The following is a 27,561-nucleotide window of genomic DNA, read 5'->3' as shown; positions in this document are numbered from 1 at the left end:
CATTTAACTTTATGAAACTGATACCCCATCTTGGGAAAATCCTTTATATTTTTGTAAAACTTCAATATGTGGTAATAATCATAAACACATGATTTTTTTTGCAGGGCTGTTCATGGGACAGTTAACGAGGTTCCTCTCACAGAGGCCATCCAAAGTGATCCTGCACTTAACAGCATTAGCTCCAGATGTCACATGTAAAGGTCACAGAGACTTGCTGAATGTTTCCACACAACGTGAAACAACTCTCCAGTCTTACTTCATTATGTGGCGCACAAGGAAAGGTGAGGTAAAATAATAACCAGCTCGGTCTTGGATCTTAAGACCTTATATTAAAGCCATCTAATGACGCACTATTTTATTGCTGTTTTACCATGTCAATGCAATAAACAGCAAGGCCTAGCTATCTGATAAAAGTCATAACTCTAAGTCCTTACTCCTGGACCAGCTTTGTCTTAGTGAGCAATAATTGATTTGTGTTAACTTAATTTAGTTAAATACACAATACAAGCACAATATAAACTGAAACAATAAAACTCTTATCAGATTTAAACTTAGGGCTCATCTACAATATGCAGCATTAATATAAGGTAATAATGCTGATGTTGCCCTAATGTCACATTTCAGTGTACATTGTGACTTAGATTAAATTTAAAATTAGTTAAATAGGTATCACTAAATGCATTTAAAGGTGACTACAACAGCAACTTTTTGTGTCCCTACTCTGCACATGAGCTGCATTTTGACATAGCATTGCAGTCTGATGAATGTCTGCTTTCTCAGGAATGGCAGACTATTAGATTATAGTTTGTGTAATTTCAGTTTTTTTATGACTAAATTCTTAAAAGGTGTATCTCACGTTAGTTGCCAACTTCAGGACATGGGTAGACAATGGCTGAAAGGAGATAAGCATTAGCTATCTTGGCTTATATAACTCGGGTCTGGAGCATGCTAACGTTATGCCAGGAAATGCCTATATATTATCATTAATCGTGATCCATTTTAACGTCTCCTTTTTCCTTTTTGTTGAGCTAATGTTACTAAGTGACAACTACTATTTTGTTGACGACGAATGTTAATTTGCTATATATATGCTTTTATGTTATGACTTGTTCGACCCGAGGGGCAAAAGTCTATTTTTTGAAATTGGTTTTGTTTTTCTACTGCCTTGTTTGTTTGTATATTTGTAATCTGAATGAACTGAAAAAAAATCTTTTTGTTGACGACAGTTCACTAACGTTAACAGGAAGTTGCCGGAGGTCAGCAACTGGTCTTTTATTATTTTATCAAAAACTCTATTGGAAAACTCGACAATTAACTAGCATTAACGTTTTTATTTATTCAGGTAAAGGAAGACTTACATTTTAATTTACTCAATTTCACTCAAAATACTTGTCCTTTAGAGCTATTTACATACTCGAAAACATTTCAACAAAGGTGTGTATTATTAAATGTATGTATTATTTTGAAAGTGTAAACGGAAACCTCTTTTCTGGTTCTTCCTCCTTGACGTTTTTACGACAACGTAAACGGGTCTATGACAAAAGCTACCCGTGAGGAAGTGGTCCCCAAACATGTCTCGTATCTCCTGGGTTAACATGCGGAATATGACCGGGGATGGGAATCTCCCAGCCGCCTGAACCAGCGGTTTACTGTACTGCAGCGAGTCAACTAGCTAGAGCGTTAAGACAAACAGAGGCGACAGGCGGGTTCTTTATTTATTCAAGAGAAGATGGCGGAGTTTTCGCCCGTCCTGCCGATTCGGGATGGAGGAGGACGGTTTGGCCAACCCATTTTCCCTCGGTCCAGGTCCGGGTCCGAGTCAGAAAGCGAACTGTCCCAGAGCCTGGCCCGGACCAAGATCCGCTCGTACGGGAGCACAGCTAGCGTCACGGCTTCTCTGGGGGAGAAATACATAGAGCATCGGGTTACAGACAGTGATACCCTACAAGGGATTGCTCTCAAATATGGTGTTACGGTAAGGTTGCCACACAACCACTGCAATGTTAGTTTACTTGCTCTAATGTTCACCTTAACAAGAACATCTGATGGAATATAAAATCTGTGTCCGTACTAACTTAAGGGACTGCTCGTTTTTCTATTTAAGGGGGGCTACCGGAGGAGTTTTAGGACTTAAATTAACGAGAGACCATGTTAACTGGCGACCATTAATTGCGTCTGTTGTTGCCGTAGTGATGACAGCGGTTAAAAATGGGAAGAGAATACGTAGCTGTCCGCGTGAATGCCTTTTTGTTAAGTTTTAACTAAAATGTAAAAACATAACGACGTGTGCGTTCTCTCTTTGATCTGGCTTTGGAGTCTAGTCTGTTAAGGAAGTAGAAAGACAGCGTTGCTCTTTCTGTTCATGTCTATAACACGTTTTATTGACTACACCTGTTCGTCTATTGGACCTATTCTGTCATGTGGACAAGTTAACCCATATATTTACATCAGTGACACCACATATCTACAGATTGGTTGTTATACGATGATTTGGTTCTCATCAAAACAAGTTAGTTGGTAACTTAGTTATAGAAATTATACTATTTTAACACTGTATTTTTTGCTGTGACCCTGATATGACAGATGGAGCAAATCAAGAGAGCCAACAAGCTGTTCAGCAATGACTGCATCTTTCTGAAGAATAGCCTCAACATCCCCGTGTTGTCGGAGAAGCGCTACATATTTAACGGACTGTCTCTGGAGTCTCCTGATGGGGACAGTGAAGCAGCTTGCCAGGAGGCAGATACACCTTGTGTTATGTTGCAGGATATCGAGGGACCCTCGCCAGCCCCATCCCCGCCCCCGCCCCCGGAGAACTCCAAACGCCCCCAGCCAGAGGAGCTGTCAGCCAAAGACTTCTTACACAGACTGGACTTGCAAATTAAACAATCAAAACAGGCAGCACGCAGGCTGAAAGAAGAGGAAGTAAGGTGAGATGGTAACCCCCCCAACCAAACCCCAGCTTCTTTCTGCCTATTGTCAAGTACACTCTTTTAAATTCAGACCAGGCTGTGAACGCTCATTGCCACTAATTCACTTTCACAATTCGACTAAATTAAAATATGAATATGTCCAAATGTGACCTGGACCTGTTCTTCCCTAATGGTCCAGTCAGACGTCCAATCAGAGGATGTTTATTGTGGGTGTGAGTGGCTGACGGTTGTTTCACACCCCCTGGACTTACACTGGGTCTAAAGATCATCTTTAGTCCCAGTGTACAGAAATACTTCTGGAGGTGATTGTCAGAAGTCCTAGTCAGCAGGAACAGAGACTGGGAAGTGCCAATCTTCTCACAGAATGAGGATCAAAGATATGAATCAGGGTTTTGCCGACCTGCTGTACTAGTCAGGTGCCACGTTATGCAACAGTGAAATAATCAGCAGAAGTTTGGGCTTGCTGAATCAGGCCTGAGCGTGTCTAGAGAGCGCTCACACGTCTGTTCAGTAGTAAGTGAGGTAGTAGGGGATGCCTGTCACACCCCCATTCATAGACAGTTGTCGGGACTGTCGCTTTAGTCTGGACTGAGTCACACTGCTGCAGCTAGTGTCTTCTACAGACAAATAGTTTTTCCACTTCAGGCTCTGTAAAAGTGCTTTGTTCATACTACAGTGGATGCAGGTGCTCCTGTAGCAGCCATTATGTTCATTTCCTTCCGGTTGGCTTCAGGTTAACCTTACCAGACCGGTTTGGCGGTTGCACTGGCATTAACTGTCACTTAGCTCTGATTTCTGTTATCACTGCAAGTATGAAACCATGTTTTCGAACTCTTATAGATCTCTAATTTATCCTGAAAGAATAAGGAGGGTCCAAACCCATTCATCTACTAAACAGTTCGTACCCTATCACACCCATATCATTCAACCACAGAATCAATTAGGGTGTTCAATGTTTTCCTACATCCTGTCAAATAGATTTTTCTTAATTGGGGTGTCCATTATGATAATGATGTGAAAGAGCCTGAAGATATTGTCAAGGCAATATATTTTACATTATAATATTTTCTTATTTCTACGTAAAAATGTAATAACTAACTTAAACTTTTAACTACGACTGTAATGTGAACTTCAACTGAATTTTGTACATACTATCTGTCCGTGTGAGATAATATTGTAGCAAGTATTTTTTATCATGTGACCCAACACATTTCCTAACCTATTTAGTCACGATGTGCCAGTAGCTCTACACATGTGGTTTGTGCTCACGAAGGCACGAGCCTTGAGTAAATCTGCACGTATTTAATTTCTCTTTAAATGTTTACCTACCAGCTGAGGCGAAGCCGAGCTTTGTGTTAAAGGCCTGTCTCTGACTCCAGCAACATCAAAGGTTGGCTGCGGGACTGTTGTGTGTTTGGACAAACAGAGACACACACAATCCAGGAGCAAACACAGACCGCATGCCTGTTGGGCTTCAAACCACAAACCTCTCAGGCTAAAGGGAGTAAATGCCTGGTCGCAACAGTTCCTTTAGAAGACCTTGTATCTGGGCATCAGGGTAGCTCACTTGTTAGAGCGTGCGTCCACATTCAGAGGTTTAGTCCTCGATGCAGTGGCCGCGGGTTCGACTCCGACCTGCGGCCCTTTGCTGCATGTCATTCCCCCTCTCTCTACTTTCATGTCTTCAGCTGTCCCATATAAATAAATTCCTAAAAATGCCCAAAACCTAATTCTAATTAAAAAAAAATCTTTCTTTCTACATAGTTTAAACCGTAACTATATCACTATATGGATTGACAATATGAAGATCTTTTTACCCTGAAAATGTGGCCACATTACTCCATAATCTCGGTCAATACCGGGCAGTCCTGCAACGTGTTTCAAATACTTTAACTTCTCTTTAAAAAATATTTTAGTAATTATTACTCTGTGATATTGGCATGCATATACAATCAGACATCCTTCTTGTCACTTATATTTGTGGTAAACATTTTATAACTTTATTTCTTAAAAGTATAGGCCTATCACTTTAAAAAAAAAACCAGGAGTTACACCAGGATTATAAAGGATAAAAAAGAAAGGAAGGTGTGTAAAACACAAACACACCGTACACCTAGTAACTGTTAATATGCAAGTTAGAAAACATGTTAGGAGTCACAACACGTTTATAGTAGAATAATATAGTGAAATATGTTTTAAAAGAAAGTTACTGGTAAGTTGTGTAAATGAAATGTATGTAATATATTATATAACATACAGTATGTCACCAAAGAAGACCCAATATATTAGACAGATCCGTGCAATAAAATGAATTAAAAGTAATTAAAACAAGACTTTGAGTTTGCCAGCTTCATCTCAAGCGGGTCATTTTGAGACGCCAGAATTTCCAGATCCAAACTGCACCCAGAATTCAACTCAAGAGATATCCTGTTGAGAGACACACTAGCTGAAAGACGAGGTCAATTGCATAATTTTTGTATAAATTAGATGGAATTAGACAGGTTTCTCACCACCAGATCCCTACAAGAAATGAATCTATTATAATCTGTTTTCAAGAACAAACATCAATGGGCCCTTAGACTACGGTCACATGCCACGTATTTTCATAAACAGACATTTTAACCTCTCCGGTTTTAAAAATTAATTTACTCATTCTCATATATATATATATATATATATATATGCCGTCAAAAGCATTGCAAACCTGTAGGTGGCAGTGTAACGAGAAGCTCAAGCCCACGTTAGCCAATCAGAATCCTAAAAATAGCACCAACTGCAAAAAAAAACTCCCTCTCTCTTCTCTTCCTCACTTCCTCGGCTGCCTAAATCTCCGCTCGTCTCCGTTTACATGCAAACTTTTCCAAAATCTTCACTCTGGCCAGAGTTTTTTAGAAAGGCTCATTTTCAGAGGCAAATTCTCCGTTTGCGTGTAAATGTCTCAGTTTGTCAAAATAACCATGTACATGTAATCAGGGCCTTAATGCTGTTATCCAGCAGGATGAAGCACGATTCTGTTAGCCTCCTACACTTACTGTGCTATCTCCTCTCTTCAGTGTCCTCCTGCAAAGTCAAACCTTTCTCTCCATCTTCTATTGATTGATCGTTCTGGATTTCTTTCCCTGATACACTGTGATCACTTGCAACTGTTTTCCTCAACCTTGTCAATAGTTTATACATATACAGTAGCCTAAAGAAAAAACAACTTCTTTTAAATTAAGGAATTTGGGACAGCTTGCATTTCTGAAGTAGCTTTTGTAAGAGTGGCCAGTTACCAGCTAAAGTTAAACTTCACCACTGGGCTCTAGATATCGGCGTGTAGTACTGGGAGGCCAAATGACCCTTCAGCGTTGACGGAGAACAATACGGCTGTTTGGTTCCCCTCATCCATTATTCACACACCTGGCGCTCGCCTAGACACTGTGACCAGTTTAGCACAGGAAGGGAATTAAGGAAGACGTGTGTGTGCAATTATATTCAAAAGTGTTTTTCCACCTTGGAAAACTTCCAGTCATTAAAAGTTATCTATCTTTTTCTCATTCGCAGGAACAATGAGGACTACACAACCCCAACAACGTCATATCAGGAGATATAAAGGACCAGTTCGTTTACTGCACGCGCACACACACACACACACACACACACACACACACACACACACACACACACACACACACACACACACACACACACACACACACACACACACAATGCTTTTATTTCCTCTTTACCTTTTACCAAACCATGTTGAACCAAACTGTCATGTTTGCCTTTTTATTTATTGATATGCAATTATTAAGATGTATGATTGTTTTTGTTTTGTTCTACTTGGAGGCGCGTCTGATACTGTTACATAGCATCTGAGCACACGGCTCAACTCATCATATGCTTCTAAAGCTGCTGTGAAGAACCCACCTGCTGCACATTTACACGCACACACACACACACACACACACACACACACACACAAACACAAACAGCGCTAAGCAGTTCCAGAAGGATAAGCTTGTTAGACTTGCCACCTAGAATAGTATCATTGGGAAGTATATTCAGGCGTTCCTCATCAGTGTTTACCTTGTTTCAGCACACCCCAAACAGAAGTGGTGGATGGACTCAAGCCTTTGAACAAGTTCCATTTGCCTATTAGAAGCTTTTTCTTCTGGAAAAAGAAGGGACTGTTCTATTTTTGAAGTGTGAATGTTTTATTTATGTGTGTGAAGTGTCTGTAACAGCTGTGTTATGTGCTTTTAAATTCTATTGGTTTTATTTGAGGAGAATAAATATGTCCTTTAACCAGACGTGAAGCTCTCAGGTGTTTACATGACCAGACAGGTTCTTGTGAACATGTGGATGTCAGTTATTGGTGTTTTTTCTCCCAGTGCCGCTTCATTGTCACATTTAAGTCCAAATATAAAGAAAAGGCAATGTTTTAATTGCGTTTGAACTTTAGGAAAAAATCACAAATATTTACATTTAAAAATACTTATCTTGAGTCTCTACATATGTAGATGGAAATGTTGAACTCAGACATGCAGAGAGAATTGACTATACAACCGTGTCCCCCTAGTGGGCCCCAGAAAAATTACAGCAGAACATAACATGAGTACGGAGGGTACTGACACGATACACAATACAATATATTTTTGGTAAAATAAAAAGCAAGAATACTTAAAGATCTTACACATAGACTAAGACATGTTACATAGAATGAATATGATTTGATAAATGTGCATTTTGTTGCAAAAAATGTATTGGAAACAGTAGTTACTGCCAAAGCTACAGCATCATACTCATTCATTCATTTCCCACAGGAGTCAGGTTGGAGTAAATGGTAGCATTTCCTTGAATGTGTGAGTTGGTTACATAAAATACTTTGATTTCTCTTTCAATAATATTCTAGTAATTATTACTCTGTGATCTTGGCGTGCAAATATAATCAGTTAGGTAAAGCTGTAAGGAATTGTTAAACTGTTTTGTTAATAGCATTATTAAATCCTTCTCTTGGTACATTTTAGGAATGTCTGAGAGGGTAAACAAGTTCCCCTGAGCAGGTAATTTTGAATACACAGTACATACTTTACCATGCCATGGGAAATAACTATGTAGTCAGGGTTTGTTTTAGATGTTACGGAGCCCCCCTGAGGCTAAAAAACTAAACCATGCGCACAGAATACAAATCAGTTCCCTCGGTTTAACCCTCCTGTTGTCCTCGGGTCAAATTTGATCCGTTAAAAAAATTATCTGAAATATGGGTTTCTTTTTAACCACAAAAAATGGATTAGATTCCTTACAATGCTCTTTGCAAATACAATTGATCACTTTTATTTCTCACTAAACTCATATGTTCCTCTGATCTTCACTATTAGTCAAAATAATTCAAAATATTAGGTATAATTCCATATAAATGAGGGTTATTGACAATGAATTCCAAAAAGTAGTGTAAAACTACTGAAAGGAAGGTGGTGTTAGTGAAAACTAAAAAAAAAGTCTGAAAAAGGGACGAAAATGTCAAATCTTTGTCCGTTTTTGACCCGGGGGGACAACACAAGGGGTTAATAAACTACACACAGATTCATAATCCGTGCTCTCTGTTTTATAAACGTGAGCAAAGTAGGAAAGATATTCACAGATTCAAACTTCTGGGACACTAATTCTCCTCAATTAAAAGTTGTCTCCTCCTAGTTGTACTACAGCACTTACTGTTAAAAAAATAAGTTTAATTTAATTTAAATTAATAATTTAATTTAATCTTTAAATTAATAGATATTTTTGTGTCAGTGTTGTAGTTTATTGACGCTCCTAATATTAGTTTGTAGCTCATTGTTGACCTTACAACGTTAGGAAAGATTAAAGTCATTTGTGATTTAATATCATTTTGCTAATTGAGGCCAGAAGTTCGTATCTGTGAATATATTTCTAACTTTGCTCATGTTAATAAAACTCGAGCACAGATTATGAATCCGTGCGCACAATTTAAGTTTTTTTCCCAGCTGACCCCAGGGGGGCTCCCTAAGATGTTGTCGGATTCAGTCCTGCGTTTTAGGCCAGAGGTTGGTGGGAGGATGGGTGATGGGGTTACAGGCTGCTGTAGATCCTCTTGATGGTGTCTCCCTCATCCTTGGCAATGATGCCCTTCTCAATGTAGGAGTCAACCTGCTGGTCCATGAAGTCCTTCAGCTTGGACAGGTCATAATCTGGAAAGAAAAGCAAAACACAGGATGGGGTTATAACCTGAGATTCCAAGAGAAAGATCAGCAATTAAACCTCTTAAAACAGCACACCCAAACATGCCATAATCTGGTACTGTGGTTCCTTATCAATGAGGATTAAGGTCAGAGTTAGCATGTTTGTCTGGGTGTTTAAGAAGATACCACATACATAATAAGACGGCCCAGAGATGGAATTGAGAAAAACATGACTGCCAAATTATACTTCTTTCAATAAATTCATTGTAAAACAGTTTCAGGTAGTAAGTCCAACAAAACAAGTTCCCTCAAATACTAAACTAAAACTTGACACACCTTTAAAAAGAATACATTTCCTTTTTTTGAAGCACCATTTGTATTCACCTTGCTGTTGACGGGACATTGGTGTTTAACAAAGCACCATAAGGCCTCCGCTGGATGGGGCTATATTTAGAGATAAACACAGCCTAACTCTGCATCATCCATCACGGTAGCAAATGAGGTTCAGGGAGCAAGCAAACAGCTGTTTCTGTACCGCTTCTCCCTGCTCTAACTGACTGTGAATGAAGGGGGAGGATGGGCAGAAGGACAGAGGACAGCCAAGAAGTCCCACAACAACGTCCTAATGGCATTTCTAACAGCAGCACTTGATTGCGTAGCCTCAAGATACAGTTGCTTTGCAGATGACAAACATGGCCGTGTGTGAAGGATTAGCCGAAGGACCGCGCGGCTTCTCGCCCCGCCAAAACCACGTCCATCTGCTCCTGTGGCTAATCTGTGTAGTGTGTAGGTTTCCCAAGCACACAACGCACACAACGCACACAACGCACGCACTCACAAATATTAATTAATTGTCCTAGAGTTGACTATGATTTTAAAAGCTAATTTATTTTTTTGTGTGGCTTCACTGTCGTAGTTAGGACACACACACACACACACACACACCCACACACACATAGGCCTGCAATTGAACGCACACAGAGAGTACTCTGAGATTGTCCAAATGGGTGCTTCTGGTAGAGTAAACATATTAAGTGGCCTGTCGCCTACTCTATTACTCTGACACTGCTTTTAGGTTGAAAGGGCTTTTGTTCTCCAGCTGTACGTTCTCTGAAAAGAGAAGGTGGAAAAATACAGAGAGAACAAGGATGAGGTGGTACTGCAGTTGTGAATTCCAGGCCAACTAGCAGAATATTGGGTGATTATGGGGTTACGCTGTGTGTGTTCTGACACCATTATCTGTCTGTCTGTGTCCTCTGCCCAGATCACTGACAGGAAGGCGGGGAGGCCCCTGGTTGCCCCCGACAACCACTTCACTCACCAGAATACTAATGAAGTGTCCTATATAAAGCCACGTTGGAGATGAGCAGCAGACAAAACTTCCCTGCTGCTTCGGCCTCTCTGCTCCGGACTCTGCAGCACTATGAGCTCATTGTCAGCCCTATTTTTTTTTAAGATGCTCACAAGAATCTAGGCCATGCTTTAATTTTTTTTCATTAACTCACTTGTGGCTCAAAAACAACCAAACTGACTGGCGCAGATTAGACCAGGCCACTAAACAAGATTTTTTTTTTCATGTCTGAGATGTCCTGCTGATATGATCAACAGTGGACGGATGGCCTGAATAGTGAAAACTCATTAACTTTTCATTCTCTGCTGCTTAATTAAGCATCACTGGGCATTGATTTTACACTGTGGGGAGCTCAACAGCAGGCTTCTCCTGCAGATTCGTTCAGTTTTTTGGTCACATGCTGGCACTTTATGTACACTGACAGAGTGAGGCAGTAAATATAAAGGCACACTCACCAGCACTATAAATCCAGAGACATGAGGCATTGATGACTAAGACGTGACTGCCTTTTCATGGCTTTTTTGTGTTGGGATTAAAGTGCTGGTTCAATATCTACAACTACATCTTTTCACCCACACACACACACACACACTCACACAAACACACACACACACACACACACACACACACGCACACACACACACACACACACCATACAAGTTCAGAGGATCAGATAGGAGGGAATAAATTAATAGACCTTTGTCTCTCAACAAGAAGGCTGCATTACGAGTAATTAGGACAGACTCATCAAGAATGATCCATATTCATGAGATCTGGACTGGAGGGAAGCATCTATCTTGGTATCCCACACTCATTTTAATTGCAAATTGAGGCTAACAAAAGATGCCTCAAAGTGTCTGTTCTTCAGTGCGTCGCCTCAGACCTGTCTTAGTGACCCACCATAGTTTAGTGTGGAGATGAGAGCTGGCAAATGAGGATGTTTTCTTGTGGCTCTTAAAACTCAGCATAGATTGGACAAGATCGACCAGTTTAGACCAACTGGTTAAAAAACAGAAATCTTCTAGTAAGGGAGTGTGTCTCACCCTCTTTGCCTTCTTCTTTGTTGTGTTTCTTCAACCACTCAATGTTCTTCCTGATGGCCTCCAGATAGGTCTCTGACTTGCCGGGCTGATCTGGTAAGGAGAAAATAAAGAAAATGGGACATGAAAATCTTTCTCTTTAATCTATAAAAAAATAAAAAAATTAGTGAATTTCCCTTAGGACACCAAAGTGTAAGATAGTACTAACTTATCAATTATTTAACTTGAAGCAAGACTTTACGCTTTAACTTTGAAATTTCTGTGGCAATGGGAGCAGGATGACAGTCAGGATTTTTCTTTCATAATAAATTAGCAGTAAAACCGACTCTTTTTCCTTTTTTTATTGTGTTATTGCTAGAGCAAGTGCATAATATCTACAGTTTGAGATTTAAATTGATATTTACCACCAATCAAGATCAGACTATTACCTAACCACAAATTAAAGTTGGATTATAACCCATGCCTCTAGTTTTTCCATGAATATCATAAAATGCCACTCGGTACTGTTTACATAGAGATAACACAGCGTTTAGTTGACATTGCTCAGAATTTATGTCCTTTTGTTTCTGAAACAAATTTCCTGGTGGTGATCCTGCTCCATGTTTTGTTTGCTTTTCTTTTTTTTATGCATGTCCGCCTGTGTGTTCATGTAGATTAGACTGATGAGTGGGTACAGTAGGCTAAAGTGTACAGGAACAGATAATAACGGCAGCTGGGACCAGCTTTCCTGTGAGTGTTATCGGACTGGCCTAGTTCAGGGAAAAGCAGGGACTTAACGATTGGCCTGGACTACACGGTGCTGTTTACTTCCTGTCAGCCCCGCTGGCTTAAAAAACCAATAGTCGGAAATGGTCTCGGCCATTGCATTCAAACTCATTTTGCAGACCTTTCACTAAGGTAGAGTAAAGACAGTGTTTTGCTTCATTGAACGTATGTGATGGGAATCTGCTATATTTGAGAATTCTGCATTTATTTGGCACAAAACAATATTTATCATAATGCAAATTAAACATCTTAGTTCATAATTGTAGAGGGGCAAAATGGCAAAAGGTTATCAAATTATTTTAGCAAATCATCAAATCACTAAACAAAAAGCTATTCGTGTTTCCTCTGGTCATCGGGATTGGTCGGTGGACTGACTGGTTTCACTTGATGGCTGCTCCTCCTTGGTTGAGTCTTTCAGGTTCTCATACTCCTTCTGCATCTTTGCGGCCTCAGCCTTCGTGTTGTCATCCTCATCCAAGTTTTTTCCTACAGCAAAGAATCAGTACATGAAGCTTGGTGTGGCTCAGTTGCTGATAAAGGCTCTTAACGCAAACATGTTATTATTTTTATATTATAATATTGTTCAGGGAATGTTGATCTGGCAGAGACTAATTAACATGTTGATTATTGTTTGTTACTGAAAACTGAAATGTAAAAGCAACAAACTGCTGTAATAAGGAGGGATATGGGGAGTGACTTCCTGGAGACCCCCCGTACATTTACGTTACTGAAAAAATTAAACATACAAGATAAAATAAGGTTTTTTGTTGAGATTTTGTTATCTTTGGACTAAATAAGGCTGGTAGTTTCTCCCCCTTTTCAATCATCAAGCAAAGGTAATTGGTTTTATATTTAACAGACAGATTCAAAAGTGCTATTGACCTTCTCATTTAACTCTTCACAAGAAAGCAAATAAGCGTATTTCCCCAAATGCCAAACTATTCCACTAAAGGTAAATGTAAACCCCCAAAACCTATATCTAAGTTTCATCCTGGTTTTGTCTCATACTTTTGTAGGTCTATGTAGCTCCACAGACAACGTAAGCTACTAATTAACTTTGACCATGTCAGATAAAATGATGTGATTTCCCTGATGTGACGTACTGGAGAATAACTTTTGAGTTTTTTTACCGTTGGGTCCAGTGAAGTCAGGAGGCCCGAGAGCCTTGCCCAGCTTGTTCTTGGTCTGCATGGCTATCATGGCATCCAGGTTCTCTGCAGGTGGATGACACAGGCCAAACATTTACTTTAGATTTGATCAGCATTGTGATATCTGTTCACTCTAAGGACAACAATTGAATACCTCCTAACTGTATGAAAGTCCCACGCTGTTCCTGTGTGACTCAGCAAGTGATTATGATTAGAAAAGGGTTTCATCTAATTAATGAAAAGTAAGTTCAGGAGTATGACGGCAGTGATGTCCTTGTTCTTTTTCACTGTGATATTCAAGGATTTAGTTCTGCAGTAGACTAAATATTGGAAAGGAAAATACAATTTAAGAACAGACGTCACAGGGATGACTTATCCAGAATCAATCCAAAAACCACATTTAATTTGGGAGTTAGTGAAATTGTAATCTTTGTGTTACCCCTAATATAACAGTGGGTTACGCTTTCACAACATAATAAGAAAATATAAAAGACCCCAAACCAGCCAGGGAATGACCCAAACAGATCATATGATACTGAAGTTAAGTGTTAACTGATCCTCTCTGGATTAACATTAGGTTAAAATTAGAGAAAGCAGATGTTCTGTAGATACACATATCCCAATGTTCAGCTGAAATTCCATCTGCTATTTCATATTCCTTGAAACACTTTACTTTAATTGCCCCTATTTAGCATTTGTAAGCAGTATTTCAACATTTAACACATGAATAATCGCACACTACAATGTAGTTGTAGGCAGCTATAAGGATAAGTGTTCATTAATGTTGAATGTATTTCAGTAAATTCTCCTATAAAGACATATTTTATATAAATGCAACTTTTATTATTGATTATCTGTTCATACACTTCTTAAAGGACACTTACATTTGGTTACAACTACATTATTGTTTGTTTGAAGCAATTTATTAAATTTGAACACTAGGGCTTATAAATGCTAAATATGGGGACTTGAAGTAAAGTTTCTAAGGAGCACGTCTTCAACTGGTGGGTGTTAACAATCGGCATTATAACATATCTTTGGAAACTGGAAATTTAGATCTGACTTCTGTGCAAAGTCAAAAAAGAGAACACTTGATTACAAATTAGAGAAGAGGAACGCTTTTCTGCATTGGGTCTAGATATTAAGGAACTTTTGCATTGTGACAGGATATTAGATATCTGGATGTTAGGACAAAAGGACAATAAAGAGATAAGAGAAACTGAAAGGCTTGATTTCAGCACCGTAACTAAGCATCAAGGAGCTCCGCAATTTCCTTTCTCAACTGTGTTCACTGCAGCCTCCTTTTATTTCTTATTATCTAAGCATCTCACTTGCACTTTCTATGTATTCAAGCTGCTTCCTCCCACCTGTAGCACAGTGGAAGCCCATTATTTCATCCTCTTCCTCTGCCCACACTCAAAAAAACACACACACACACACACACACACAAACCACCTCCCTTCCTCCCCCCCTCTTTCTCTATCTATCATGGGGCCTGTTTCAGCCGATTAGCGTTGATTGACAGCCCTGTGTGTATTCAGTTGTACCTGGGTGACTCATCGGAGTATCACAGCCAGTTGGGGGTGGAAGTAGGGAAGGGGGAAATTAACTCGTTGCTAGGTAATGGCGGAATTCCATCCTATTATCTCTTCACAACCACATGAAGCCAGGGGGGTTGCCTAGGAAACCCACATCTTTTGCAATGGTATATGCTTGTTTTGTTCTGGTGTTTGACGTCAACAGTGGTCATTTGTTCTCCCGCTGTAAGAGACACCAAGCTGTACAAGGTTCATCTGAAAGAGTACTGATTCATCCTTCTACACCCCACATAGGGTCAGCCTCAGTTAGAATACTTGATCGTGGGTCTTATAGTAAGATTATCACATTGTAAACCTTTTCTGGTTAGCTACAAATTACATGTACAATCTGTGTTAAGACTAGTGATAAAACACTAGTTAAGAAATTGATTTTTCAATAGTTTTTGATTGATTGTTAAAGTCATTTATGAACCAAAAATACCAAACATTATTTGTTGTAAGCTTCTCAAATGTGAGGATTGGCTTCTTTTTAATGTGTTATAACACTGTAAATTGAATTTCTTTCCGTTTTGGTTTGTTGGATTAAAAAACAAGCAATTTGAAGTCATCACATAGGGCTTCTGGAAACATTTGATGGGCATTTTTCACAATTTAAACATCATTTTGGAAAGTTATTGACACATTAAGCCATGATGACAATAATCTGCCGAGCTGATTTTAAAGTACAACTAAACCCTCTCCCATGTTTGAAATAGCCCATCATCTTTTCTGTTTTATATCATTTGATCTAAGCAGGGGAAAGGGAGAGAGAGAGAGAGAGAGAGAGACAGAGAGAGAGAGAGAGAGAGAGAGAGATGTTGGGTTTTGGGTTTCCTGAGGCTCACGCAGAGTGATGACAGCTGTCCCTTACAGGTGGCTGACCTTTCCACTGGCTACTGATGTGATGGCCAGCCAGAAACGCTAGCCTGGTTACATAGGGCGCCCCTGACATTAATCTTCCTGTGTAGGTTTCACACTCCACTACACCGGCTGATAGGGAACATTAGCTCGGCTGAACACACATAGACCACAAGGAAAAACACACATCCAGTATATGACACACAGAGACAGAGAAATGCATGTGCATTAGTCAGCTGAGCAATATATGGATACTTAGATGTTAAACCTTCCATCCACATTTAAGCCACATATAAGCCTACAAACAGCTTTTCAACATGGTTTGAATCGATAACACATTATTATGAATATTATTAAGTAGGCCTAATAATACATGACGCAATACAGCAAATAAATGCAAAATCAAACAAAATAAGACTGGTGAAAGCAATCAACTGTGTTGTGCTGTTATGCATTACATCAGAAAAAACACTTTGCAAAAAAACGCTTTTTGTTAGTTTAGTTAAAACTTTAGTGCGTAACTTTTTTTATATTAATGAATGCTCATTATATTCAAGCCAATACAAAATGAGAAATTAGTTGATACAAATCTAATTACGACCATCAGCTCCACAAAACCCGTCTGGTATCATCCGGCAACATTTGCGCACAGAAAATTGAGCGAAGATAATTTCCTCTTCTGAAGAGTCCATCATGTTTTTTTAGTGCTCCTTGGCTACTAGCACCTGTGTGAAGGAGGGGTGGGGGTGAAGCGTGATCATTGAAAGCTCGTTTCATCATCAGTTTTGTTGTCATTACTTAGAATTCTTCTTGGAGGAGACAGAAACTAAAGCGCTATGGCTTTAACATTTGCTAGGAGTTATTACATAACACCATTTTACAAAACAATAACATTATGTGATCATATGATCACGACATGGTTGGATGTACAATAATTTGAAGAAAATATTATATTTAAAGAAATAACAGTAGTAGCCTTAATGGGACATTTTCCTTGGATCTTAAACTGCTATATCCAAGGGCAATGAACGATGCAATATAATCAAATTATCACCCAGCCTTACGTAAATACAATATTATTTAACAAAAGCGAGTGAGATCTTCAATGTCTGGGGCCCTTCTTATATGATTCTATGCCTCAAATTCTGGCACTGCCTGTACCAGACTAGATGGATAAACAATGCTGGTATTGTGTTATTTCTGTTATTTAGATTATTCTTTGGGGCATTTTAGGCCTTTATTTGACAAGACAGAAGAAGACATGAATGCGAGAGAGAGGGGGAAGGACATGCAGCAAAGGGCCACAGGTTGGAGTCGAACCCCGGCCCGCTGCATCAAGGAGTAATCCTCTATATATGGGCGCCAGCGCTACCATCTGAGCTATCTGGGCCCATTGTGTTTTTTCTTACCCAGATAAGACACTCCCTCCTCAGGCGTGATGGTGCCGTACTTCACCATCATCTTCACAAAGTCGATCAGCGTCTTCATGATGGTGATCAATGTCTCTCTCTCCTGAGTGTCTTGATCTGCAACAGCAAACCAGAGAACAAATCTAACATCAATGTCCTGTTAATGGCAATTGGTTACCGTGATGTAAATGTTACCACATGGTGTTTGGCAGTGGGGGTCATGAGGATGGGTCTGTAAATAATTGATGTGTGTGTTTCATCCGCATTTCCTAAGAAGATGTGCGGGGAAACAAAGGCGGACAAAACAAAAATTGACTCATTGAGAACATTGTCACCATGACAACAACAGCTCTGGTCCAGGGAACTTCTATCTTTAAATGAAGGATGCTGTGAAGAAATGATTTTTGTGATTGTGATCTAAAGTGGCACAGCGACCCCGCGGTGTGTTTGTGTTTTTACCCGAGTCGAGGCTGCTGAGCAGACGGTAGAAGTTGGGGAAGTATTGCAGGTCCTGGAGCCCGTCTTCGGGTCTCACCTCGTTGCCCTCCTCAGCATCTTTGTCCCAAGTCTTGGTGGCTTTGTCACCTCCTTCTTCCTCTGCATCCCTATCCACCTCATCCTCAATCTCATCATCATTTTCTTCATCGTCGTCCTCATCTTTGTTGTAGCGACGACTGGGTGGCTCCCATGTGTCCTGGAAAACCCAGAGTTTTTTTGTTGTCAGTGTTCTCACCCTTATTGTTATCATTATCATCAATACCACTTCTTTACAAGTTTTTACCTTGTTTGTGTCTGAGCCCTGGTCTTCCTGCTCTCCCCTGGTTTCTTCGTCGTTACTCTCAACGTCGTCAATCTCATTGTTCTTGGCGTTTTTGGTGATGAGATCCTGGAGAGCCTCGGCCACCTGGTACTCCAGAGTGTCTGCCTGACTGTCTGTGATCTACAGATGGATTAAGAGAAAGACTGAGAACAATTGTGTGCAACAACAAATGTGTCATAAGATGTGGAAGAGAAAAGAACAGCATGTCCTGTACGGGTTAGAAACCCATTTGTATCACATATTGATCACTATCACTGAGAGAACCATCTCAGGGAGAAATTTGGAGACCACCAAACTACTCAGTTAGTGTCAAAAAAGTAATTTACAGCCAAGCAAAACCAAAGACAATTTACACATCTCTTCCTCCCTCGGGGGAACAGGGAGCACAGAGAGAGAAATTTCCTGTTGAGTAAATGTCATGCTGCACGCTGTGTCACATCGAATGGCATACAATCTCACAACCTACCAGCCCCAGTTTCAGCAGTTTGGAGACAATCCTGTCGAACACCCCTCTGTCATCCTCCTCGTAGATCTTGTTTGCGATCTTCTGGACGATGTCTTCTGCTGTCAGTGAAGTCCCGTCGACCTGACGGAAACTTTCTGTGTCATCTGAGAGGAGACAACACATATGTTATCATTTGTAACTTACTAAACAAGCCTAATAGCTGTGTGCAGATATGAAGCAGGTGTTTCTGCTTTAATTCTTCATCTATTTCTCTGCAATGTTAAACCTTGACCTAGATGTTAAGTCTCTCTCTCTCATTAGGTGGAAAACTAAAATCAGTAATACATTATTTTCCCTCTCTTGTCCTTTTATTCAACATACTGTATCTATATCCCCATTACTGAGTAAGACACGTGCAATTGTTAGAGCTTAACTCTTACATAACAGTAACCCTGCTACTTACCAACAACCACGCACAATAAAAATACACAGTGGCAGAATACTTTTGTCCATAGTGGTGGATTGAATCATCAGTGATGTATTTTAACTTCAAACACAGGGCCTATTTCTGTCTCACTCCACCAAATAAGAAGATGAAATACAGACAGCGCTTGCCAAATTTAGATGTAGCGTAACCTGACGAGCTGCTTGTCATTGCTGGGCCGACCACATGAATTGTATGAAAGTGTAACACTCAGCGCTTTGTGTCTGAGTCACCTCACCTCCGAGACTTTGCTTTTATGCTGATAATTGGACTGGATATCAAATTGCATGCGTATACAGCAAAATGTGTGCTGAGCCGATGAAATCTATTGAGACTCAGAATCTATGTAGATATCACTGGTGTATCTGGGAAAAGGTGTCATGGGAAGAGAAGAAGCTGGTACAGTAGTCCAGTATGAGCTTTGACTACGGCAGTGTCTAAAAGGGAGAGGATCATATTTCTGTCTTGCATGCACGTGTTCTGTCTTTGACTCGTTCTATCTGACTCTGCTTATCCCCATCACATGCACTTCTTTTCTCTGCCTACTCTTTCTTAAAATGTCTGCCAGGTAGCCTGCCAGTGAGAGACAGAAGCACGCGGCATGACACCTGCCCTTGGCAATGAGTGCAAAGGTTTGGCAGCTAACTCACTGAACCGTGACAAACAATACCGGGACAAGGTGCATGGTGACAGGTGTGCGTAGCCTGGTACTTGCCATAGTCCATCCCGTTCTTGGTGGAGTCGTACTCCTCAGTTAGACGCCGGCTCTTGGTCGAGTCTGATTCATCTGGAACATACTGGCCCTCTTTCTTGAGTGGCAGCTCAGTGGTCTCCTTTGACTTCTGGCCATCAGCCAGTGACTTCAGCACAGTGAAGTCATCAAGGTCCTGCTCTGATTCCGCGCCCTTGGAGGCAGTGGAGCGCTTGCCCTCTGAAAGACAGCAGAGACACAAAATGATCCAACTGGAGTTGTATGACAATACCACTTGTACTGAGTGGTAAAGTTAAACTCCTCTCACAATAATATGGTTCTTATAGTTGTTATTTCTCAGTACAGATGAAGCCTGTTTTACTGGAAGTGCTGCAACAAGATCTCAGCAGGCGGAAATAAAGTCATTGATTGAAAGGAAGGTTTCCTCTTACCAGCTGACTGTACTGCAGCCTTCACGCTGTCCGCCTCAGCAATCTGAAGAAATGATGTACATTAAACAAGTCAGTTCCACTCAGGATATAAGTTCTGATTAATACTGTTTACTGGGCTAATACCTAGATTGTTTGAAAAGGGACCATAAAGTCCATTTGGCTGAATATTGGATGAGAAAATTAGCTATGAGACAGGGAAAGAGAGCTTACCTGCTCTTGTAGCGGTCTTTCTTCTGTCAACTGTCTATTGTACACAGTTTTATCTGCAACTGAAAAAAATGCATGTAATAACTAAACCGATGAGTCAAAGCAGACTTTATTATTAATAACAAAACTCTGATTATCCAGGTTACAATTGTAAATGGCACATTAATACATATTTTTATAAACAAATATATAATAAGACAATGCATTTAGACTGAGACTTAGGGACTAGGACTTCTCTTTATTATTTCTTGAGATGACAATAATAATAATAATAATAATAATAATAATAATAATAATAATAATAATAATAATAATAATAATCATAATAATAACAATAATAATAATAATAATAACATTTAAGCCTTTGGCTATAAAGAGACATTTAATAATGTATTGTAAATGTCTTTAGTTGTTTTTTTCTTTTAATTTTAATACCTTTGCATCAGTCACACTTGTGTGACCGTTTGTGCATTCCCGACTCACCGCCGAGGGAGAGCTTAATCGGATTACCAAACAAAAGATTAAACTGCAGCGAAAATAGACCTCAAGCGGCCATAAGAGATCCTGAGACCAGGCGTCGTTCAAAACACTGTCCCCGCTGAGCTGGAGCTGAACTTTAAAGGCACTACTTCTTTTTACATCTTATTAGTCAACAGTTGTATAACTGAATGAAACAATGGAGTTCCTGAAATAAAAATGATAAAACGTATACAAAGATGAACAGATATCGAAAGAAATTACAATAATATATATCTGAATTGCCAATACGAGTAGGTTACTGTACAAAGTGTACAACGTTTGAAAGTCTAATTTGTGACTTTTGTTTCCTTTAATCTGATTCTGATCATTAAAGAGTTTGCTGTAGCCTTGTAGCCTAATATTTTCTCTGTTATAATTTCATGCACCATGCGTGCTAAATAGAGATTTATGAACCTTTGTGTTTTTAAAACCTCCTTTGTTATCACTGACTGCAGTTACAGTTTTCAGTAGCATTTCAACATTAGTAAATATCCTACTGAACAATGCTTTATAGTCCAAGAATACTACAATAGCCTACAGTACTATCACACTGTTGGCGGCGGTCGTCCACTCACCATCCGTGGAGGCTGTCGGTGTGGGGAAGGCGGATATCTGGATCATTACATTCAGGGCTAGAAGCTGAAAAAGGACGAAAAGGCCAACGTATTTTGACGCCATTCTGAAATAAGATGCCTCAGAGTGTCCGAGAAGGAAGATATATCCGTGGCTACTTGCTGCCTGTGGTCTGGTTCCCTCCTCCAGAAGCTGAGGGCTGAACGTGTGGACAGCTCCGCTGTGCACCGGCCGGCCGCTGGTGCTGAAACTGGCGTGGAGGCTGTGCCCTGGAGCACCGGCTCTGAATGAGACGCACCGGTCGGGAAGGGGCCAAATCTCCGCTGCGCACTGGAGCTGTTGACGGCTCGCGGTGCTGAAACCAGGTCACCTCTATATAATTACAACCAGATAATCAGGGAGGCTCTTCAAGCCCCGTGTGAGCTACAACATCACCTGCCAAGCCAGTTAGAGCCCACTAAAACAAGACCTGCCCCCCTCTTTACAGAAGAGGAGGAGGTGAACACTGTAAAAAGTGTTCATCGTCCAAGACACTTCAGCTGTTGGGAAATGAAAAATAGTATTGTTTCCGTTTTTAATCAGGGAAAGAACAAAGCAATTTGATGATTTCACTTATTTCTAGTGGCAAAATATTTAAAACTTATCATTCTTATTATAATTATTATTATAATGATTCATGTGTTGAAATAAGCAGCATTGTCTCTATACTGGTGAAGGGAACATTTTCATCCATTATTCAAAATATTCAGAACATTTTAAGAAGCATATGAGACTACTTTGCTTTGGAAATGCGCAACTGTGTGTAGTCAAATATTTGCTTAATCGTTAACCCATGACATTGTTAAGTGTGCGGGACAGTGAACAAAATGCGGTGTTGAACATTTCTGCAGCGTTTGAGCAGTAAATCCGCCCATTTCGTGCGTCACGCACAACCTGCGTCATGGTTGTAGATCTTCCAATGTCCAGTCAATAGCAACCGTTATTAAAAACGCAAACAATTAGACACACACACACAAAGGGGAAGATACAGTCGGCCAGTGTTGTGTTCGCTTTGCTCAGCACATCAGGATAATGGTAATTAGATGCGGGCTTACGTGTTTTATGGGTGATTCAGGTGTTGTTGGGTTCAGTTTCCAGTGGCCTATTCGGTTCCCAAAGTGAGGTTACCAACACAACTGAGTGGTTTATTTCACAATACTTTTATAAGACTTTGGAAAAGGGAGGGGAGAATAATATGTTAGTCCTTCTTTTCAAAACTGAAAATACTGTACTTATGATACCAGTGTAAATGTCTTCAAATAGGGGGTCATGTTCAATAAAACAAAGTTAAAATCAGAAGTCATTATGAAAAGGCTGAATGCAACAAGCAAGTCATCAATTAGCATCAGGGCATATGAGTAAAATGATGTGACTGTCAATCCTCTGGTTTATGTCTGAGATTAAAACGAGTCACTTCACTTCACAACATACATTTATTGGTGTTTTTTATTAAAAACTGGGATTAACTTTAATCATTTTCCTGTCATTAGCAGAGTCAGTGTAGGAAGTACATTTACTCAACTGTACTCAAATACTGTAAAATGTTGACCCACTTGTACTTTTCTTTCCATTAAATACAAATTTAAATTTCCCTTTACATGTCAGAGGGAAATATTTTATTTTTTACTCTATTACATCCTTTGAAAGGTGCCATTTTGCATGATGAGTAATTTTACTTTTGACTTGTTAAGTACATTTCTTTGATAATACCTCTGTACTTTTACTTAAGTAACATTTCAGTACTTTCACTTGTAGTGGAGAATTTTTAGGCTATGGTATTTCTACTTTTACTCAAGTAATCTGATTGATCTAAATAACCCACGCCTTCCACCACTGAGCAGAGTGTTTGTACCTATGATTTAAAGGTCCCCTTCCACACGTATTTCTTTACTTTGTGGTAACGTCTGAAGTTCTATCATGGACTCTGTAACATTTGTTGTAGAAAACGTGCCTTGGTTACCTTGTTCCAAGCCATTCTAGTGTGGTATAGAAAGGCCGCAAGAAGACCCAGCTAGATTTTTGCCAGTTCTCATTAAAGACACTTGTGGAATATCTGCAGAACAGGGACATGGAAGTAGTTCTTTTGGAGATTATAGTGAACAAGTGTGTGTTGTAGCAGCGGTTTGCCATTGAGAACGAGCCAGCATGCTAGCGCTAGCATGTGCTACAGCCACCTCATCTCGGCTAGTTACGTAGAAAGCCGTGCAGATGTTGAACAGCTCACCGGCAGACTGAAGGCAGAGGACATTCAGAATCTACTCAAAACAGCATGGGTAGCTTTTTCCCAAATTGTATGCATGTGGAAGCACGAGAGAAACAAAACAACACCCCAACTCGCTGAAAAAGTGATTCTTTCATAACATGGGCACTTTAATATTCAACAATAAGCTGCTTGACTCTGATTGGCTAACAGCTAGCCAATGAGATCCTGCTCATAAGTATACTTACGCAGCGCAACTGGGCAAGCTCATGAATACTAATGAGCTCAGGCAACATGACGTCACACTGACCAGCTTTTGTAGTTGGCCTGATTTCTCCGCTTATTTCTTTTCTGTGGCTAGAGCTGACAGAGGAGGTAGCAGTACATTTTCACATTCAAGACATAACACAAATACATAACACAAAATGCAAGTAAAAACGGTTTTGTGTGGCAGGGCACCTTTAATACTGTCAGTCGTTCTTTTCCCCCACACAATTTGTAGAAGTGAAGGATTGTTGGTCTTCACCGTATAAAGATCTAGTATCATTGTTGGCTGTATGCCGTCAGTGGTGTGTGTGTGTGTGTGTGTGTGTGTGTGTGTGTATGTATGTGTGTGTGTCCTTCCTATCTGTTACTGTTGAGCTTGTGTTTTTAGGAACATCCAATAGAATACAATACATCATGATGATGCAAAACTATACCATGTAATATAATACAATAGTCCTTTTTACAGCGGACACATTGTCATTGTAGGACATCACAGGTTTTACCAACAACTTTACAGATGGCTCCATTGTATCAAAGCAGCATGCACAATACCAGGACTCTGAGATCTTATTATTCACACACCAGCTTGTCCTACAGTGAAAAAAAGGCCTATGCCATACAAAAAAACCTCGCAGGTATTTAAAATTGATCAGGCTCATTAGACCTCCAGTCAGGTTGTAGCTGTGCAAAACTAAAAGGACAGTATGGCTGAAATTGATTTAGCTCAGTTTGTACACACCCACACAGTCCCGAGGTCTAATCAAGCAACACGAGTGATAGCACCTGCTGTGTGGGCAGGGCTGCCTGACAGCAAAGAGTACACAGGTCTTTATTTTCTTTATCTTTTCTTTAACTTTATCTTCATTAAATATTCATATATATATATATATATATATATATATATATATATATATATTTCAAAAGGGCCATTTTGCCAACTTAGTGCAGATGCTTTTAGATTGTAGAACTAATTCTGCCCTATCACTGTCACATTTGTCCTATGCAGTGCAGGATGGGATGTTGGATGGATGCCACCTCCGTTGGGATGCACTTCCTGCACGTCTTCCTCTGCCTGCCTCAGCAGTCTAAGAACAGAAGCACTGCCAAGAGAAAGGCCTATCAAATACTCAATCCTGTAAGTAAGAACACCAAAACCACCTCCAAGGAATATCATGTCATCATCCAAAACAGTGATTACCACCAAAACAGATAGCTGGTTGTCCTCAGCTTTACATACTACACTTATTTCACTATAATTACTACCAATCCCTCATATTTGATATTTTCTGATAGTCTTTGCTCAGTCCATTACCATGTGCTATACTATGCTATGTAATATACTACACTACTGACATCTTGTGTGTAGTAGCTGTAATTACACTCCCTCTTATGTTAAATGTTTCCTCCAGAAGACCCATAACAAAATGGCAAAATGTAAACAAATGCTTTTTTTGTGTGTTCTCACTCAGTTTACATGCCATTTTAGTTTTATGCTCATTATTTAAATTCATGGTTTCAAAATTGTTACGGTATTTTATGTAAACTGTTGCTGTTGGAGCATATGTTTAGGATGCCTGTATAGGCTGACGATTATTCCAAGATCAAGTCTGTTGTATATAGTGAATATACTGCCACCATGTGTTCACTGAATATACCACAATTTGAGCTGAAATTAGGCTTTTGGTGCACATCCATATATCATCAGGGATGGAAAGAGTAATAGAATGTTGTACTTAATCAAAAGTGCTGTTGCTTAAAAGACAATGTACTTGAGAAAAAGTACTTGTATAAAAATATGCATAGAGTGTGTATTACTGCCTTACATTTACTAGCATAAACCATCATGACCACTCATGTCTACACCACCAGTAAATTCCATTTACTTGAAACTCGACAGGTTAACTTTCTTTTGTCAATTAGCAGCAATTTACTTGTGAAATAAATCATTATTATAAGTTATTGTTAATCCATTATTAATCAATCATTACATTTTGACCATATGGCAGTGGCAAAAAGCCGTTCTTTAATGTCACCAACAGTCGTTTTGTGCTCCTTTTTTATATTTTATATTACATACATTATAAATATGTTATTATATATGAGTGCCATGTGGAGGCACACAAAATCACTTTTTTTTCTGAACATCAACTACAGGCCCTTTAACTATGCTGAGGTACAACACTGCTATAAAACAACACAAGCTATAATAATACCATATCCCATAAGGATGTGATCCTTAGTTTGATTGATTGGTGTGCATTTTCTTCACTATCCACTAAGAGCTCGGAGTGTGATTAAGAGGTCTGGTATGATTACCTCTTTTTAACATCACACCAACAGATTTTTTTTCTCCCCAAATTTGCAGTCTTCAGCCCCAACAGACGCTGACTCAAGGGACATCGCTCAAAGCAATTTATCAGAGCTTCAGAGGCTTTATACATCTCTTTTTTTCCCCATATAAGCAGTTGTTCTACCAACAGACTCTGATGTGTAAAAACCGTATTAGCCTACCTTAAAAAAGGTTGACACTCAAAGAAGTTTCTCAATGATGAAGACAAGCACCTGAGACCGACACACAACTGTGAAGACGATTGTCAGGTAAAAACATTTGTCATTCATGTGATTTTGTTTGACTGGGTAATCATTTTCTATGGCATTTGAAAATTGGACAGATTTGGGACTTAGCATAAGCTCTATGTTTATTTAGCCGCTTATGCTAGCCTTACACCAAACAACTTTTTGGGTAATTCCACTTTTACAGACAAATCTCTAATCAAAATGAAATCATGACAGTCTTGCCAGAGTTGGGGCGCATGTGTGGTCTTAATTTGTGCTATCCTCCTGCTTGAGGCCCACTTGGGGACCTCTTTTTAATGTACGCTGTGCACTGTTGATATGGTATTTATTTGTCTTTTTCTGTTGTTTGTATATGCCCTATGACCTTATAGAAGGTCTAAACAGGCAGTCTCCAAAGAACAAGGAAGGTATGGAAGGAAATGAATTCTCTCTTTATATCAGATCCAAGGGCAAACTGTTTTTAGGACTTCAAAGACTGGAGCGGTGACTTTCTGGAGCGGGGAGGTATTCGACATGTCATCCTTTTAAAGCTTTTTTCAAAGACCATGCAGAGGATATTTGTTCAGTGTTGTCCAAGATATCCTGTGGCTATATGGTACAAACAACCCTTTGTGTGGACATGTCAATTCATTTTTTTTTGTCTGTGGTCACCAGGTCTGTTTCTATAAAAAGGTTTCATTTGAAGTGTGTTCTTTGTTCCATTTGAACAACAGTTTTGACAAAGAAAAATACTCAGCTACAACAATGAAATCCGTTTGATAAACCTTGATATAATTTCTAAAAAGTTACGCTGGATTAGTCACTGACAGCTGTCAGTTTGAGTGTCACACTCATGTGTAACGAGTCACTTCACCACTAGAGGTCTATGCTTTCCTTTAAAACACAGTGGAGAACGCAGAGCAGATGGGGAAGTTAAACAGAATTAAAAGAGTAACGAGGCTCAATGATTTACAAAATAGACAAAAAAAAGCAAAATTCTTAACTATCCTCATATTCTTTTTCATCTACATTGGTTGTATGAAAC

The 27,561-nt window shown here is 39.6% G+C and overlaps 2 protein-coding genes across 5 annotated transcripts; one reads left to right on the top strand and one right to left on the bottom strand.

The window, feature by feature from the left end:
• Positions 1 to 1,498: 1,498 nt before the first annotated feature.
• Positions 1,499 to 7,228, top strand: lysmd2 (LysM, putative peptidoglycan-binding, domain containing 2). Of its 2 annotated transcripts, XM_034870913.1 has the most exons (4): positions 1,502 to 1,975; positions 2,584 to 2,802; positions 2,833 to 2,930; positions 6,477 to 7,228. In XM_034870913.1, exons 1-4 carry the CDS (start codon positions 1,730 to 1,732, stop codon positions 6,523 to 6,525), a joined length of 612 nt encoding a protein of 203 aa, XP_034726804.1. In that variant the 5' UTR covers positions 1,502 to 1,729; the 3' UTR covers positions 6,526 to 7,228. The 2 variants fall into 2 exon arrangements, with proteins under 2 accessions (XP_034726715.1, XP_034726804.1); XM_034870824.1 differs by having other exon boundaries at positions 1,499 to 1,975; positions 2,584 to 2,930.
• A 113-nt stretch (positions 7,229 to 7,341) lies between these two features.
• On the bottom strand, positions 7,342 to 21,882 carry scg3 (secretogranin III). Of its 3 annotated transcripts, XR_004656469.1 has the most exons (13): positions 21,457 to 21,881; positions 20,366 to 20,424; positions 20,156 to 20,198; positions 19,717 to 19,943; positions 18,550 to 18,693; positions 18,045 to 18,203; positions 17,723 to 17,957; positions 17,264 to 17,380; positions 13,402 to 13,485; positions 12,647 to 12,757; positions 11,510 to 11,599; positions 8,949 to 9,124; positions 7,342 to 8,059 (listed from the first exon to the last, which is right to left on the bottom strand). XR_004656469.1 is itself a non-coding variant. In XM_034870523.1 (12 exons), exons 1-12 carry the CDS (start codon positions 21,557 to 21,559, stop codon positions 9,006 to 9,008), a joined length of 1,491 nt encoding a protein of 496 aa, XP_034726414.1. In that variant the 5' UTR covers positions 21,560 to 21,881; the 3' UTR covers positions 8,943 to 9,005. The 3 variants fall into 3 exon arrangements, 2 of the variants coding, with proteins under 2 accessions (XP_034726414.1, XP_034726489.1); XM_034870523.1 differs by lacking the exon at positions 7,342 to 8,059 and having other exon boundaries at positions 8,943 to 9,124; XM_034870598.1 differs by lacking the exon at positions 7,342 to 8,059 and having other exon boundaries at positions 9,006 to 9,124; positions 18,550 to 18,692; positions 19,728 to 19,943; positions 21,457 to 21,882.
• Positions 21,883 to 27,561: the final 5,679 nt, after the last annotated feature.

This window comes from Etheostoma cragini, chromosome 1 (assembly GCF_013103735.1).
Source record: "Etheostoma cragini isolate CJK2018 chromosome 1, CSU_Ecrag_1.0, whole genome shotgun sequence".
NCBI classification, from domain to species: domain Eukaryota; kingdom Metazoa; phylum Chordata; class Actinopteri; order Perciformes; family Percidae; genus Etheostoma; species Etheostoma cragini.
The sequence above is the reverse complement of the archived record's forward strand: the minus strand, read 5'-3'. Positions and strand labels throughout refer to the sequence as shown.

Bases quoted from the DNA above. Each gene is read 5' to 3' on its own strand.
- lysmd2 (XM_034870824.1), top strand. From the start codon at position 1,730: ATGGCGGAGTTTTCGCCCGTCCTGCCGATTCGGGATGGAGGAGGACGG. The intron at 1,976-2,583 runs GTAAGGTTGCCA...CTGATATGACAG, and splicing joins CTCTCAAATATGGTGTTACG to ATGGAGCAAATCAAGAGAGC. The intron at 2,931-6,476 runs GTGAGATGGTAA...TCTCATTCGCAG, and splicing joins CTGAAAGAAGAGGAAGTAAG to GAACAATGAGGACTACACAA.
- scg3 (XM_034870523.1), bottom strand. From the start codon at position 21,559: ATGGCGTCAAAATACGTTGGCCTTTTCGTCCTTTTTCAGCTTCTAGCC. The intron at 18,694-19,716 runs GCTACGCACACC...TGTCTCCTCTCA, and splicing joins TGGACTATGGCAAGTACCAG to GATGACACAGAAAGTTTCCG. The intron at 12,758-13,401 runs GTAAAAAAACTC...TCTTTGCTGTAG, and splicing joins TGACTTCACTGGACCCAACG to GAAAAAACTTGGATGAGGAT.